Source organism: Lingula anatina, chromosome 10 (assembly GCF_051362555.1).
Source record: "Lingula anatina isolate TDL-2025a chromosome 10, LinAna3.0, whole genome shotgun sequence".
Taxonomy (NCBI): domain Eukaryota; kingdom Metazoa; phylum Brachiopoda; class Lingulata; order Lingulida; family Lingulidae; genus Lingula; species Lingula anatina.
In genome coordinates, this window is record NC_141776.1 from 13,487,281 (window position 1) to 13,503,950 (window position 16,670).

At 38.6% G+C, this 16,670-nt stretch overlaps 2 protein-coding genes across 2 annotated transcripts; one reads left to right on the forward strand and one right to left on the reverse strand.

Annotated features, from left to right (window-relative positions):
* Nucleotides 1-945: 945 nt before the first annotated feature.
* Nucleotides 946-13,106, forward strand: LOC106159870 (polycystin-1-like protein 2). Its single transcript, XM_086998094.1, has 20 exons — nucleotides 946-1,028; nucleotides 1,165-1,241; nucleotides 1,752-1,979; nucleotides 2,147-2,506; nucleotides 2,876-2,950; nucleotides 3,192-3,297; nucleotides 3,586-3,695; nucleotides 3,960-4,193; nucleotides 4,444-4,614; nucleotides 5,143-5,297; nucleotides 6,014-6,300; nucleotides 6,555-7,096; nucleotides 7,482-7,581; nucleotides 7,810-8,057; nucleotides 8,305-8,482; nucleotides 8,755-8,850; nucleotides 9,021-9,599; nucleotides 9,998-10,558; nucleotides 10,786-11,033; nucleotides 11,455-13,106. Exons 1-20 carry the CDS (start codon nucleotides 956-958, stop codon nucleotides 11,986-11,988), a joined length of 4,962 nt encoding a protein of 1,653 aa, XP_086854220.1. The 5' UTR covers nucleotides 946-955; the 3' UTR covers nucleotides 11,989-13,106.
* A 937-nt stretch (nucleotides 13,107-14,043) lies between these two features.
* Nucleotides 14,044-16,352, reverse strand: LOC106159871 (bile salt-activated lipase-like). Its single transcript, XM_086997714.1, has 2 exons — nucleotides 14,789-16,352; nucleotides 14,044-14,471 (listed from the first exon to the last, which is right to left on the reverse strand). Exons 1-2 carry the CDS (start codon nucleotides 15,883-15,885, stop codon nucleotides 14,273-14,275), a joined length of 1,296 nt encoding a protein of 431 aa, XP_086853840.1. The 5' UTR covers nucleotides 15,886-16,352; the 3' UTR covers nucleotides 14,044-14,272.
* Nucleotides 16,353-16,670: the final 318 nt, after the last annotated feature.

Consider the following 16,670-nt stretch of genomic DNA (forward strand, 5'->3'; position numbering starts at 1 on the left):
CCAAACTTTGGACACTAAACAACTGTCAGAGGTAAGCAGTCAGTTATGACAACAACAATTATTGGTTGTTACCTCGAATATAAAATTGGTTTGTTTACTAAAGGGCTGTACGTCACATTGTATTAACTCTATATTTACTTAACATTGAATACAGATTGTTGCCTTGATACACCCGCTTCGTACTATGTGCTTAATCAACGCTTTATTAATACAGCCTTGGTTAAAAACGCATTGTCTCGGCTAAGGGCTTAAAATTTAATTTTAATAAAAAGGCAGTGCTTGAAATGTTGGTTAATTGACAAGTATCTGTGTGTATGCAATCACCATTGCCTGTGGTTGTTACAGCACAGTATGTGCATGTGTGTATTCTTTAAGTTTACCAACGTTATTTTTATCGATTCATTGCTATCACATACCTTACCTTGAATGATGTTCCAGTTACGTGACGTCCTGATGACCAGCCTGTCTAATGTACTGGACACTGTCAGTGACGAGGCTGGACTGGTCAGTTTGGCCAACATGATGTCCACAGTGACCAACACTGGGAGTGACCAGCTCAGTGAGAGAGCCATGGTAAAAAAAGATAAATGGATAGATAGGTTAACAAATTAAATAAATTAATAGTTACACGGATACGGATATATGTTTTAATAAGCGAGCTAAATTATAATTGATTCATGTCATTTTTGTATAAATCTACTTTTTAATTAGACAAGCGCACGAATTAATACCATATTTTCCATAATTGTGTACTAAAATAAGTTAAAGAATGCTGTACATTCAAAACACAATCAGATTTTTAAGGAATGAATAAGCACATTAATGTACTTTTTGAGCGAAAATATACATCGCAATATGATTAAAATATTCTATTCCTACTGACATTCACCACTGTCACAGCACTTAAATGATTTACAGCCATTGATTTACTTGTTTTCAGGACCAAGCAGTCATTATGTCAAGTGCGTTATTGCAAAAAGTGACGTCAGCAAACTATTCAACTACCGCCGTGACGTCACTGTTGACTTGTAAGTTTGTGTATGCGTGTGTGCTTGCTTTGTGTCCATCATGGTTATAATGATTTAACAATGTCACTTATTTATCACATAAATTGCACTTGACCTGGCTTGATTTCGTTGGACATTTTTTCTTTCATAACTGCAGCTGTTGCCGCAACTCTGGGAAATATCTTAGACATTGGTCTCTCAGTAACTGATTCTGCAGTCAATGGAACGACATTGGTAAGAAACGATATTTATACAAAGCTGCATTAAGTAAAATATTGCAATATTTGTGCACATGATGTAACGTGTACTAGTTTTGACCAAAATTGTAAATACTAAATTTGTGTCAAACCATCTCAATATCTTACATATTTTATTTTATTCGGTATAAATAAACACCCAAACCATTGAATGAAGTGGATTGTAGAAAGAATGTATATCAGTGGATTGCAGTAACTGGCAATAACGATGTTAATGAAGGCACAATTTTAATTTTACATTTTCATTAACCTGTAAATCGGAAAGGTATGTAGCGTTATATAGAAAAATAATATTATGATTTGCTTGTTCAACAGACGGCGTCTTTCAATGACTGTATTTGTTCTGCACAACTAATGCTTTTGAAGACCAGTCCCAAAATGTCGCTTTGGACAGTTATCCATATTCATATCCAAAGCTACCATTCCATTTGCTTTATTTTCTTATTCATTTACACAATTTTAGCATATGCTACTGGGTTCATTCCAGGCCCGGGTAGAAAAAATAGTGGAACTCATAAACTCAGTAGTTGACCTGATGGTATCTGTGTTGGCCAAATCTTCAGAGACGGATCAAATTGCCATTGAAACTCCGTCCATTTCCATGGCAGTCCAGAAGTTGCAACCAGGCACAGTTTCCAATCTTAACTTAAGTACCTCATCGACTACGTTGGGGATAAATGGAGTTTTGGAGCTTGACGAAGTAACGTTTGCTAAGGTGCGTATATTGCGCGTTAAGAAAGCATTTTTTTATTTAGTTGGATGATCATCATCTTAAGGGTGATACGATGTAGCTCTGCATCCTGAATGCACTCCTCGGTCTGTCTTGTCAAGCTACAGACATTAATTGGTCGAGGATTAAGTGAACTTGTTGCTACATTTTAGGTGATTGCGTACAAAATAAACCCTTACAAGTACAGTGAAGGCGGAGAAAATATCACGTCTTACGTCACAAACGTTAACATGGCGTCGGAGAACGGAAGCGCTGTGAATCTTGGGAACGCCCATGTGACTTTTGAGATACCCGTTGCACTAAGATTTCACGTGATAGAAGCGGATATAGGAAATGTCACAATGCAAAGGGGAATTTCTCAAACATTTAATATATCTGACAATTCTCAGAACTTGCTTCTTGTCTCCCAAACGCCTCCTAACCGGAAGTTGTATTTCTACGGAAAGCGCGACGGGTTTGCTTACACTGACTCTTATGATTTCGTGATAGAGGTGGACAGAACGAAAGCAAACGTAAGTGTAACATATATATTGTGTCAAATGTAAATGGTGCAAATTCACGCTTAAATCATTTTGTTAATTTTATTGTTGATTTAATCAAATTTATAAGTGGTGTGCTCGAGATTATGGCACACCCGTAATGTTAACTTTGCGTACAGTAAATTATAGTCGAACTTTCGGAACTTGAAAGGTAAACTAGATAAAATGCAGAATAAATTGTCGAATAATATTCATAACGTAAAAACGGATTTGGAAATGAATACTGGAAACAATAATGTATAACAAAGATGTTTTTTATGTTATGTACAAATGTTTGACCAAAGCGACATAGCCCCGCCATAAGAATAATATCAAATACACTATGACCAAATTTATTTTCAGCCAACAGAGAGATACGTGTACTCAACACCTGTTTATTCCAACGAGCCGACTGTAAATAGCATCATGGTAGTTAATGTAAGTGACGGAACCTAGGATAATACATGAATATGCTTTATTTAAAAAGACAAAGGCACAAACTTGTCATTCAATTTGAGTGAAAATGCAGGATAGCTTGGTTGCTTATAAATCGTCTTTCAAAGAAAAGAGGAAGGGTATTTGGAAATACATTGACATTAGATTCTTTTCGAGCTGTTGATATTTGATATATCCTACTGTTATTTAATATAATACTACAGGGTACCATTCCGTATTCCAGATTTCCATGGATAGCAACGGAGAGTTGTCAATATACGTACCTTCCGGAAGACTTCATGGGACATCTTTCTTCAATCTACTCATTCTTGCTGATGAGAATGATTTATGTACGTTAAAAGATAAAACGAATTATAACATTATGTGGCTTGTATAAAGCACTACATCAATAACAAGAAATAACATGGTCTAAAACATGGTATTTTGTTGACTGCAAGGCTTTAACTTGTTTAAAGTACCAACCTTTCAAGTATAAGCAGATTTGATCTGTTAGAACAAGTTAAGTAGCTTGGAACCATTCTCGAAACATGCAAGATCACCTGATAAACTGCTTTGCGGAAGAGCCATTTAATATCATTTTTTATTGTACAGTTTTATATTTTTAAAATTCATTACAGGCACCAATACCAGCGGTTGTTACCAAAACCTTACCATTAAATGTATGGTGATTAGTCCCCAATATTATAGTGAAGGGACAAAATCGTGGAACACTTCTGTCGGACTACAGGTGTGGTTGACATATTCCAATTATTTAAATATTTGTTTATACGATGAACACATGGTAAAAAGTGAACACGAAAGTCGAATTCACTTTTTACATTTTTTTTTTTTTTTTGTAAATTTAACTTTTCGTGTCTCAAGGTCAGGTGAAACATATGGAGCCGCCAATCATTGCTTTTATTTCTATAATTCCATATCGTAACCCATGTTTCTAATTTGTTAATAATCAATAAGAATGTGTCATTTTTGAATGATTTTTGTTTCGCTCCAGACAAGCAGTGTTACCACAAACGGAAAAATGACATTCAAGAGCAACTTTTTCGGATCATTTGCCGCTGGACTTTTTATTCCGCCAAACACAATCGACTTCGACAAGGTTTTCGCCAGTTTCTCTGCACTCTTAGCTCAAAGCCCGCACGTTCTCATCGTTATGTGTTCTCTGTTTGTGCTGTATTTTCTATTTCTTATATGGGCGAGGAGAAAAGATAATCAGGATGATGAGAAGGTAAAGTCTGTTGTGAACTTCCCTTCCGTTTTTTATTTAATGAGGATCACTTAAAAGTATTTTTCTGTCACACGTCCAATTCTAAATAAAAGGTATGCACTATCAAAAGAGAATTTGTCGTTATAGTTGCTCACTCAAAATCGGGATCAAATGAATTTAGTAATTTTTCAGTTGCATTGCGAGCTTTAAATTTTGCTTGTGTGTCACTTAAATAAAAAACTAACAACCCATTCATCGCTGTACATTGCAGTGGGAGTACACTCACCTAATAGAAAATGACCGCTACGACAGAGGCAAGTATTTACTAAGTGTGTACACTGGTGTGAAGTCCCCGGCGAAGACGACCGCCAAGCTGTTTGTAGTGCTGTATGGCAAAAACGGCCAGACCCAGCCTAAGGTTCTGATGGACGGACGCCGGGAGGTAGGGGGTGGAATATGATTGACCATTCATGAGATGATTTTTAAGCAATATAATTATCTTTTAGTGTCGGTATTTTCAAAACCATGGCTTTTGCAAAGTTACTTGTCTTGACATTTATAAACCTATTGACTTGGGGTGAGGTCACGTCTTGGCCTAGCATCGACCCGAAACTGGGATAATTGACCGACGCCCATCTCAATTATCATCATTAATCATTTATTATCTGATTGATATGTTAATCAATAAATTATTACGGATAATAAGAATTGGGTTAATTTATTAATTAGTAGATCAGTGACGGTTATCAGTGAGGAGAATTGAGGTAATTAAACAGTAGTAATAATAATAATAATAATAATAATAATAATAATAATAATAATAATAATAATAATGAGAATCGCACTGCCTTGGCGGAGGTCTGGTATGAGCTCTCTAAGTACTGTTGTACTAAGTGCTTTTTGTAAATAAGCTTCTGAAGCGGTTTGACTTGTTATGGCTTGATTAAAATGGGCAATATTTTTTCATTAGAATTTCACTAGAGGAGCGGTGAACAATTTTGTCCTCACCACGCCTGAAACAATTGGCAAGGTTACACATCTACATATATGGCATGAGGAGACAAAAAGTAGCGGGGACTACTTCCTGGAGAAAGTTGTCGTGTACGATATCCTGCGAAGGGAAAGGTAGGTTGTCAACGCTTTTTAACCAGCTGAAAAAAAACCAGATAAATAAGAAAACCAAATTAAAAAACTAACTTAATTTTATACTCTTTATGTTTGAAAATGTGCCAGTTTTATATTTGATAAGTTTAAATGTCCCGAGAAAAATGATTCCGAATTCAGAAATTAAAAACTATGATGAACGACTAATTCAAATTCGGTAATATGCACACATTTAGATGTGTATGTCATACATAGTAGTGCACAGTAATGGAAATAGGGGATACTAATAAAGTATGAAATATTGTATTTTAGCACGTGTGTACGTGCAAACACGGAAAATGGTTTCAGTAACGGCAGCAACATGAATTTGACAAAAAGGAGATCTATGCGAGCGTCAAACTCGATCAGCCTCTGACTGTCCAATTTTCCTAAATACACTGGATGGCTGATTAACATGCACAGGCTGCATTAATTTGAAATGGAATTGTTTTACTCTTTCGGTTGGATCTATCCGACATGTTGGGTTCGTCCGTTTATGCATTTATGCATCCAAAAACAGGCGTGGCAGGAATGATAGTCCACTAGGCACCGTATACGTCCCCTATACTTACCCCAATACTCATACTAACCCTAACCTACCCTGTAAATCTACTAATCATGTGGGACCCGGAACTTCCATTCTTAGGACTACCATTACTGTCACAACGGAATTGAACATCGGGTCTTATTTATTGTAGGTCCCATTACTTTTGCAACCAGTGGTTATCAATGTCAAGGGGAGACCGGGCCAGAGTTCGCTTTTTGGCGTCCGCAGACTTCGAGGGAATGAACGACTTCAACCTCCTCCTCACCAACAACGCCAGCAAGCGTTTGTTTGACAATCATCTCTGGTTCTCGGTGGCAAAGAGACCAACGCCCAGCAGACTGTCAAGGGTGGAGCGTCTCACCATATGCATCGTGGTCTTATTTCTGTGCATGGTCTCCAATGCCATGTGGTTTACAGAGAGTGAGGACACAACGACCGGTAAAACATCCAATATCTTTTAATGCCTGTTTTATTTCAAATTACTAATCCACGTTTTATTGTGGAATCACAGTGATTGTTCTGTCAATAGTCCATAGGATTTAAATTTTAAGGGAAATGCACGATCATTAACCAGTTTATCAGTTAAGATATATTGCACAACGCATTTAATACTCAAAGTCTCTTAGAACATGGAATGAATCTCTTGAATTGGAAATGTTTTTAGAAAAGAATCAAAACCACCATTATTCTAGGCATACAAGTGGGACCTATTAGGATCACGTTTAGGCAGTTGTGGGTAGGCCTCGTAAGTAGCGTTCTGGTTGTTCCTCCCACGCTCATCATCCTTGAAGTCTTTAAACGAGGCAAACCAAGAAATTCCTGCACCAGCATCTTCCCAACAGAGAGGATCGATGGCCACCAGGAGAACAAGTCTCTCGAAAAAGGCTATGAGAAATTCTACTCAGCTCTACGAAAATTAATCACAAAAGAAACACATAACAGCCCCAGGTATAAGAAGAAAGATGCTATCATCGACATGCTCGTCGACCTTCAGTTTGAAATGGAAGAAGAAAAGAGGGCGTTGTCTTTTAAGGGGAAACGAAAAAGCAAACCCGTCAGGTTTCCGTGGTGGGCCGTGATATTCGGTTACGTTCTTGCTTTCTTGGCAGTCTTCACGTCGGCGTTCTTCACCTTGTTGTACAGTCTAGACTGGGGTCCAGAGAAGTCCACGGATTGGCTCCTCTCTCTTATCTTCTCTCTGACGCAATCCATCGCTCTCACGGAACCGTTGAAGGTATATTTTTTTATTAATATTACTGGCGACCGTCCAATTGGGGGATGCTTAATACGTGTTTTGAAATAATGTTTCCTTTATTTCAAATAGGATAATATAACCTTCCAGTCGACCGTTTAAAAGTGATTTTCATTCACATAAAAGCTCATTGATTTATAACCTTAGTTATGATTCCCTTTATTATAAGTACGAGAGTACATCTAAATACGAGAGTAGTAAGTTATGAATGAATGAATGTTGTGGATTTATATTATGAAAAAGACTGCTGTTAACATAGATAATTAACGTTAATATTGTTTTATAATTATCCGCAAGGTGAAATAAAAAGTGTTCGTTTAAAACACTTGTCATTAACAAACGGATATATACCTTTGTCTAACCCCAGGTCTTGCTGGTCGCGGTGCTGATGGCGTGTCTGCTGAAGATGCCGGGGGATGAGGAAGAGGAAGAAGACATGGTGATAGCGGAGCACGCGCCCCCAAAAGGTTCACTTTTCATCATTGTTATTAACAGGATTATTACCTCCATGAGTGTTTGCTTGAATGAAATGACAAAGTTGAAATTACGGGATTTTAAACTCATTATATGCAAAAGAAAAAAAAACATTCAATGTGTATGTACCCGTATCTTATTTTTTGCTGTTTTTGTGTTTTCTTTAAAACAAAAATACATTCATTAATTTTATAACTGTTTTAAGATTAATTTTTCTTCAGTGGTTCCACCGAAACCGAACTTCATCCCTGTCGCTGACAAAGTCGTCAACTTACAGAGCCTGCGCACTAAAAGACGGACGATGAGGAAAGATCTTCACCTTACTGGGAAACTGAGAGAAATACTCTTACATTTTCTTTATCTTTGTCTACTGTTGGTTATTTGTTTTGCCAACAGAGACAAAAATTTCTACCGACAGAACCACAACTTACAGAACAGCTTACAGTTGGTTGATATAAGGTTTGCTAAAGTACGTATTTTATGATAACATCCCCAAATCACACTGTAATATCGAAAACTATGGGAGTATTTTGTAACCAGGTCGAGCAGATTTTAGTATATTTCATGTTTGCGTCATCTGTATCATTTTGTAATTCAGAATTTTTAAAAATACTTTTTGCGGTTAAATGCTACATTTTGCTTATAATAACAGCCATATATCTGGTACAGGTAAACGAGATATAAATATATAAATTAGGTTTTTTATTTTTAATCAGGTACAGCGGATAGAAACCATCTTCTCCTGGTTAAATGACACGATTTTCCCGGCCGTTTTTCCCACTGAAGATTACAATGGCGACCCGTACACGGAGGTAGACGATCTAGCCTTCATCCGGGACATGAGGGGGCTGCGTCTGGGACCCTTGCTGCTAAGACAACTAAGGGCGAAAGAAAGTAATAAATTCAATGGTTAAAATTCAAAGAAAAGGCCTTTAATGAATTGATGTGTGCAATGTATGGGCAAAAATGAAAATTGCGGATCTTACCATGCATAAAGTAAACATGTGATAAACCAAATATTAAACTTCATGAACAGGTTTACATATTCATATAATTATCCATGTTAGCCGACAGTTCAAGAGTTATTGTTGACTATGTTGACTACTGTTTACTTGTTGTACTTTTACGCTCCCCATTTAGATGTGATTCAACTGTTATCATTCTAGAATCCTGCCAGACTGCAGATTTTATGAGCAAGTACTTCAGTGATTGCATCGCAATGCTGAGCCAAGGAAGAATGGATAAAGGCGCTTATGCTCCAGGTCCGTAGGTTTGAGTACTTATAATACTCCTTTATGTCTTTATCTCATGTTGTCCTATATTCAGAATTGTATACATGTACTTGGTAATTAGAGAAATAGTTTCAGTTTTGTTATATGGTTTTGCCTTCAGAGTTATCTCACCTAACCAAGTTGTTTTACGGTATTTCTAGGTTGGGTAGCTTCAACCACGAGCAACGCTTCACGAGTGACCCAAGCGTTTGTATACTCTGCCCCCTCCAGTCGTAACGACTTGACCGTCTACGGTCATCTTGACCACTACGAGGCAGGCGGGTACATGGTGGAGATTAACTCGGCCCAGGACAGCGTTCACACTTTGACCAGTCTTAAAGACCTTAACTGGATTGATCGTTTGACGAGAGCGGTGATTGTGGAACTTACCGTTAACAACGCCAATGTGAACGTCTTCTCCATGGTTCGAATCATCGTGGAACTGCCGGCAATGGGAGGGATATTTATCAAGAAAGAGCTGGTCAGTTTCAGACCTTACCCTTACGTTGAACCCTTCGACTTCGTCCTTCTCATCGTCCAAGTCATCTGGGCAATGTTGGTCATCGCACTGTTGGGGACAGAGGTTGTTAAGATGGTCAAATTAAAGAAGCAGTATTTTCGCCAGAGTTGGCACTACATTGTGCTAGGGGATCTCTGCCTGGCGTTCACTAGCATGGTGTGCTTTGTACTCAGAACTGTGTACACTATACGGGCGGTTGAGGATGTGAAGAATAGCGGAGGTAAGTCCCGGTATTAAGTTAGATAGGTAAGATGTATACGTATGATAATTTTGAAAATAATAAGGCAGATAGCTCACTGGGTTTTATGGGGCAGGTCGCCCATATTCAGTGTTATAGGTAAATCAGATTATGTAAATTGGGACAGACCGAAAACGAGCACTTCGAACATGAAGTTTTTGCTCCACAATAAATATATAATTCGCTTATGCCTACTGGAGTATGTAATATTAAATTGTACGTAGGCGATTGCCGGACTTCATATTTCGGTCACATAACCCATTAACGTGATAATCGACAGGCAAATATTTTTCAAGCGGGCTAATCAATTAAGTCACAAAGCTTTCATAGAAGCATATCTACTCTGTTAATTCTGTCTGACACGTGACCTTGTTTTTCAGGTCATTTCGTTGGCTTTGATCGGGTCGCCATCTGGGACAACGCCTACACAGTTACCATCGCCATTGACCTCTTTTTGGCTACTCTACAGTTATTTCGGCCACTGACATTTAATAAGCACCTTGCTATTGTCCAGTCGGCTTTGAACCGAGCGTTTATAGCAGTGACCACGTATATGTTCATATTTGGTATTTTACTATTTTCCTATGCACAGGCTCTGAACTTGGTGTCTGGTCAGGTCATATCTGCGTTTCGGACACTTCCCTTCGCCATGTTGAATCTATTTGGTGTCATGTTGGGGGTATTGAAATACTCCCATATTATGACAGCAGAAAGCTTTCTTGCTAGGATGTTTTTCACAGCCTTCACCATGACCATGAATTTCATTATCCTGAATATGTTTATATCTATAATAAATGATGGACTGACGGAGGTGAAGGCAAACGAAGAGCTGCAGGATTACGATGAAGAATTGGCGGAACACGTGTGGACTAAACTGGGCTCGCTAGTACGGGCCATATTTCGAAGGAAGGACAATTCGGCTCTTTCTGATGAAATTCCAGGTATTTGTACTTCACACTCTTTCTTTCTAAATTCATCTCTAGTTTTAATCGTTTATACAAATTTTAACCATCATTTTTACATGTATTTTCTACAAATGTAAGAATTAACCGTTCACATCATCTGGAGCAAAGGTCTACACTGTACCTATATTCCTGATATGGCATGCTTTCCAAATACAAGTTAGCACACCTGCATTTTTACTTTCGGAAATTTTGGTGTCTTTCAGCGGCTAAAGGATCACCAGAGAAGACAGCAGATGCGACACTTAGTCCCAATCCTCGGGGAGGTGACGCTACGGCGAAAAACTGTGATCCCCGTCCAAAGAAACAAGGACACCGACGACATAGCAAGCCCAAATTGGCTTCCTCAAGAAAAGATAGAAAACAAAAAAAGCTGAAAATTTGCATTGTTGCTTTCTCGCAAAAGGGACGAAGATCAAGCAAAATAGCAACGGAAAATAAGTGGAAGAGTACGGTAAGGTATTTTTAATAACAATTTGTCGCCTTGGTGACTTTACTGTGTCATGTAGCAGGTAGCGTTCATCGTGTGCTTAAAGAATATAATAATAATAATATTCTTTAATTAAATATTATTATTTATTATTATTAAAGAACATGTGGACATTACGTCTCAGAATGAGCGACCAATAGGAGCGTCACATCAACATGACACTGGGATGATTTAATTTGATTTTGACAAATTATTGAAAGCCCTTGTATTTAGATACAAGTGAGCAATTTGAAGTCACTGTGCAGAGTATATTGAAGGCAAGTTGCGTGTGCACGTGTCGAGTTAAAAAGAGACTAGCAGCATTGTAGTTGTTCTTAATTTTGAATTAATTTTCATGTGTCATATACTTAACGTTGTTTTAAAGAACTCTAATTTTGCTTTTTAGGAAGAAAAGTTGATGCAGATATTCAACACGTACAGCAAAAACGAAAGCCTGCAAGAAAAGTGGAGGCAAATCGTTGACGAAATACGATTTCAAAATCGCTCTATAAAGGGTTACCGAAATCAACTATCGAAATGCCAAAAGAGCGAAAGTGACCTACAACGAAAAGTGGAACCGGTGTGTGTAAAATGGCAAGAAGAAAACCAGTCCAAGCTTACCGAACGTGAACCACCGAAGAAGTTCGCACAAAACGTTGACTACAATAGTGTTGAACCAAGTGTCCAAAACGACGCAAACGTCGTTCCTTCTGGCATCACGCCATTGGAGTCGAGTAGAGGCGATTTAGCTAGAGCTGAAACCCAAGATGAGGTGAAAACGAAGAAAACCAAAAAGAAACTGAAGAAGGCAGTAAAAGAAGCCATGCAGGCCCTCAGTGTATTGGAACAGATGGGCAAGAAAGGTGACAATGTAGACAATGCAGAAGGTAAAAAGAAAATAGAAAAGAAGCAAAGAGCGAGGTTGAATGACACTGATTGAGGCAACTTTAATAATATGTAAATGTACATTTTTAATAATATGTGCATGGGATAACAAAGGAAAATTCGGCTATTCCAATGGATTCCCAATACCACCAGCCGGTACACAATTATGTGTTAAATACAACAGTGAGGACACGCAGTGAGCTAATCACGAAGTCACCCTTGAAAACAGCCAGATGAGTACAACACTCAACAGACTAACGACGTTTTAGTTTGTTTTGTTTAATCATGTCACAGCCAGAACTTACAATGTTTTTTTATTAAAAACAGGCATTTTCAGTCTTCTTCAGGATGTCTCAAGTGCTGATCAGTTTTGCACATGAGTTTTCTTGTAACTGACAAAAATGGTGAAAAGCCAATTTGCTATGAGGAAGAATGTTTTAAGTGTTATTAATTTTAATTTCATAAAATATGGAATGACACACAAAAATCATAACATTAACTTAAAACATGGGCGTAACTTGTTTTTAATTTTTAGTACAAATTGTGTTAAATACGTTAAGTCCGTATTGTTCAGCCTCGTTCCTGTGTAAGAAATAATCACATTGTACACGTGCCTCAGTGTAATGTTTATAGCGGCCACATTCTCAATTTCTGTTACCGCAATTTTACTTACTTATTAAGTGTACGTCGACTGTGAATAAGGTTGCGATTAGTAGACCCTGCGATGGAAGTTGCTCATTTGCAAAAAGTAGGAAGACGAACATTGAATCAACGAGTTAAAGACCTGCTCGGCTGCGCTACAGGTGAGACAAATATGCACGTGATCTTGTCTCATTGTTCAATTGTTTTCTCAATCACTGTTTTTCCCTAGATTTCTCGCGTCATTGGCTTTTTTTTTTTTTTTTTTTTTTTTGACACTGCAAGTCGTCGTATATCGTCCACATTGCATGCATTTGCAAAGTTTTCCAGCGTCTCATTTTGTTAAAACTGCAAAATAAATTCCCACAAATAATTTTCTTTTTTTCTTTATGTAATATGTTATTTCATTTGTAAATCACTGTAATAAACGGAAATTATAAAAACTATGGAGTAGCAATTGTCGAAAAAATTTTCTAGATATTTGAGAAATGTTATTCATTCACTTATGTCGACAAGTAACGCAGCATTGCAAACTTTTTATGCAGTCTCTTCACATCACCCTGAGCTTCAGAGATAACTTGACACTAACCTCTTCACAATAGCCTATCTTCATCGTGTCAAGTAACCTCTGACCACATTCGATTGCCCCCGCCGCCCGCCAATCAAGTTTAAAGCCCGCACTCAATGACTCATTGAACGTTCTAGCCAATGAACGCGAACGAGTCAAAGCGCGCTTTGTTCAAATCCGGACCAATCAGAGATAAGGCTCAATATCAGGGACTTGCCGTAACCTGTGGGCAGCACGCAAAATACATCATCCCTCAGTAGATAATGATGCAGGGCCTCAAACTGCTCTGGTTTCAATTCCGATATACTCATATTTTGCAAAGAATCAAGAGATAACTTAACACATTATTTTACGTAGTCACTCGTAGAAGACGCCATGCTTTCTTTGTGTACGGTTATGCACTCGGCACTACTCGGATGTCTCCGCACTCGACAATAACTTTGTTGTTAGTATGGAGCTTGCGGAATCAACCGAGGATTACCGATTGACGGTCAACCAATCAGCGTTTTCACCAAACTTTGGTGAAAAATTTTGAAACTTGGATTCGATTGGCTTATATAAACTAGGTCAAACTATTTTCGTCAGAGGTAACTTGACACGATGAAGATAGGCTATTGTGAAGAGGTTAGTGTCAAGTTATCTCTGAAGCTCAGGGTGCTTCACATCAGAGATTGGTGTAAAAGTTAAACATACAGACGAGCTTTCCTTGACTTAGCTACCGTGAAAAATGACGTTTCTTCAGAAAATTAAAGCAACTGTAAAATTTCTGGCAACACTGGGATATTTCATTTTGGGTTATAGTCTATACGTCCTGTCTTTTGCAATACGAGTTGCACATTTTTGCATTAATTCACTTTTACGGTGTACTTCGAATGTTCAACAAAGAGAAACACTGCTAACGGAAACTTTTCATACGCAAGGACGATTGAAAATTATTTTATTTCCAAGACCGATGTACATTCCATGTTTAACTGTAAATATCTGTTATAAAGGAACGGAAATGAATGAATAAAACGAAGAACAACAGAGTGGTCCTCTTGCTGCTGATCTACACCAAAAAATAAACAAATTAATAAACATAACTAACATAACCAATAAAGGATTCAGATCTCACTATTGATACAGCTACAAATCACAGCTCTGACTTTTGTTTCGATGCTCTTTCTCTTTCAATCTCCTCAGGAATCGTACGCATCCACAGCTTTATCCTCTCTGGTAGAAGATCGTATCCCATCTCAGTTTGTTTGCCGATGTTGATGTAGCCCTTCTTGTCCTTGGTGTACTCCTCCCATGTTGCCACGCCCTCTAGCGGCCGTCCTTGATTGGGGTTTCTGTAATGAATAAAGTTGCTAATTGCAATATTTTCGAACATTACGAAAAGTAATATTTCTATTGATATATGTGTGTCAAATACACCTGAATACACCTTTAGATTTTAAACATATTATTTTTAATGAAAAAAATAAGATGCACGCGTTTTCACGCGCATGGTAAAAATCACCTTACTTAGAAATACAATCGGATGTCAAGAACGTTTGTCTTAAAAAAAAATATATATATATATATATATATATATATATATATATATATATATATATATATATATATATATATATATATATAGTCAAAAATAATTTAAAATAGTTACCCTGTCTTTGCAAAATTTGTCCAATACGTCATCACGACGTCGGCGGCCCTTTGATCTTCCTCCGTCCACGTGAAGGTCGGGTCCGACACGAAATAACCTTTGCCAAAGGTGAGTGGGACGTCATCGGCGTGAGAGGAACATGTCGCCCAAGGCGGTAAACTAAGTCCAAACATAAAATCCACGATGCTGTGTCCACTCAGCACGTGCGTTATGTGATAGGAGTATGTGGAGGCCTGTGAGTTTGTTCCCTTAGCTCGCGGATGGGCGAGGGAAGACTCTGGGATATGCTGATTGAACATTACGTCACTGAACATGTCGCGATATGCGCGTGTGTTTTCTATGCGGTCCGCCTTATGAGTGTAGAAATCGTGGATGTACTTCTTCACCATATCTGGATTTTCGGAATAAAATGTTTTCAGAATTGGAGGAATGAGTTTGGTGTTTAACACATCCTCTGGGATTCCTTCAGTGAAGTTGTACCCATGGAGACCCTGCATTAGAGCTGCCATGTAGAGCATCAAATTCCCCTCGTCCGACAACGAACCCACCATCCAGTCAACTTTCCCAAAAGCTTCGTCGATTTCTGGAACGTTTTTGTGTTTGAAATCCGAAAAATAGTCCCGCGTTCCATAGGGAACAAAGTCTCCGTCTTCTATCGGTGCAAAACGGACTCCATAATCCATATTGCCTTCGGAGTCTCTTCCTTCAGTCATGGCCGTGATATACAGCAGCATATCAACCGGCGCCAAGCGTAAGCAGTCAATCATTTTTCGGGTGTCTCTTAGATCATGGTTCTCTGTTGTGTTGCAGCTTAGCTGAAGTGCTATACTTTTAGCGAGATTCAGAGTGTTTTGTCCGAATGAGAATCCATTGCTAAAGGTGGCGGGACTTTGACTTATCGCTCGTTTAACCAAGCCAAGATTATATTTGGTAATCACGTGGTGCTGCACACTCGACCCGCCAGCCGATTCGCCAAATATCGTGATACTTTCAGGTTCGCCACCAAACGCTGAGATGTGCTCTTTTACCCATTTTAAAGCTTCGTGCTGATCCCAGAGTCCGAAATTCCCCGGTGCGCTCTCGTCAAGCGTTGACATAAACCCAAATATGTTAAGTCTGTAGTTAACAGTGACACAAACTACGTCGCCGTGTAGTGCCAGTTCTTGTCACGGGGTCGCCATACCCTGCCCTGCGCCATAGCCTCCACCGTGTATCCAAACCATCACCGCCCTTTGTTCTTTGCTTTCAGTTACAGGGGCATATATATTGAGAAGTAGACAGTCCTCCGACATGTCCGTATTGGGCAGAATGGTCCCCATGCTAGGGTGAACCAACTGCATGCACGAAGGACCGTACTAAGTGGCGTCTATGGTGCGCGTCCAAGGCTTCTTGGGGACCGGTTTCTGGAAGCGTAAATGTCCTAGGGGAGGCTCTGCGTAAGGAACGCCCAGATAAACGTCGACCTTCTTTCCATTATAGTCTTCCGTTTTACCTCGGAGCTTTCCCAGCTTCGTCTCCACTACCTTGGCACTTGTGTTGGTGGTAAACAGTAAAACCGATAGCGTACATAACAAGCAAGAGACAGGCCTAGGGGAATTCACCGGTGTCGCCATTTTGCACAGTACTCGGTTGCTAAATATACAGCGTGCATTGTACATTGTGATAAGGCTAATATATAGGTCAGAGTATAGCCTCTTATGTTGACACTGGTCGCAATGCACGTGCTTACGTAATGCACAACGCTTAATTTTTTGTTTGGTTGTCACATAGACACATTATATATCTATAAAAATTGAAACAAGAACGTGCACGTGCAGACTTAGTGGTACTTGAGCTGCCTATCAATTAAGTTAATTTTTTTAATTAATTAATAATGTTGGGA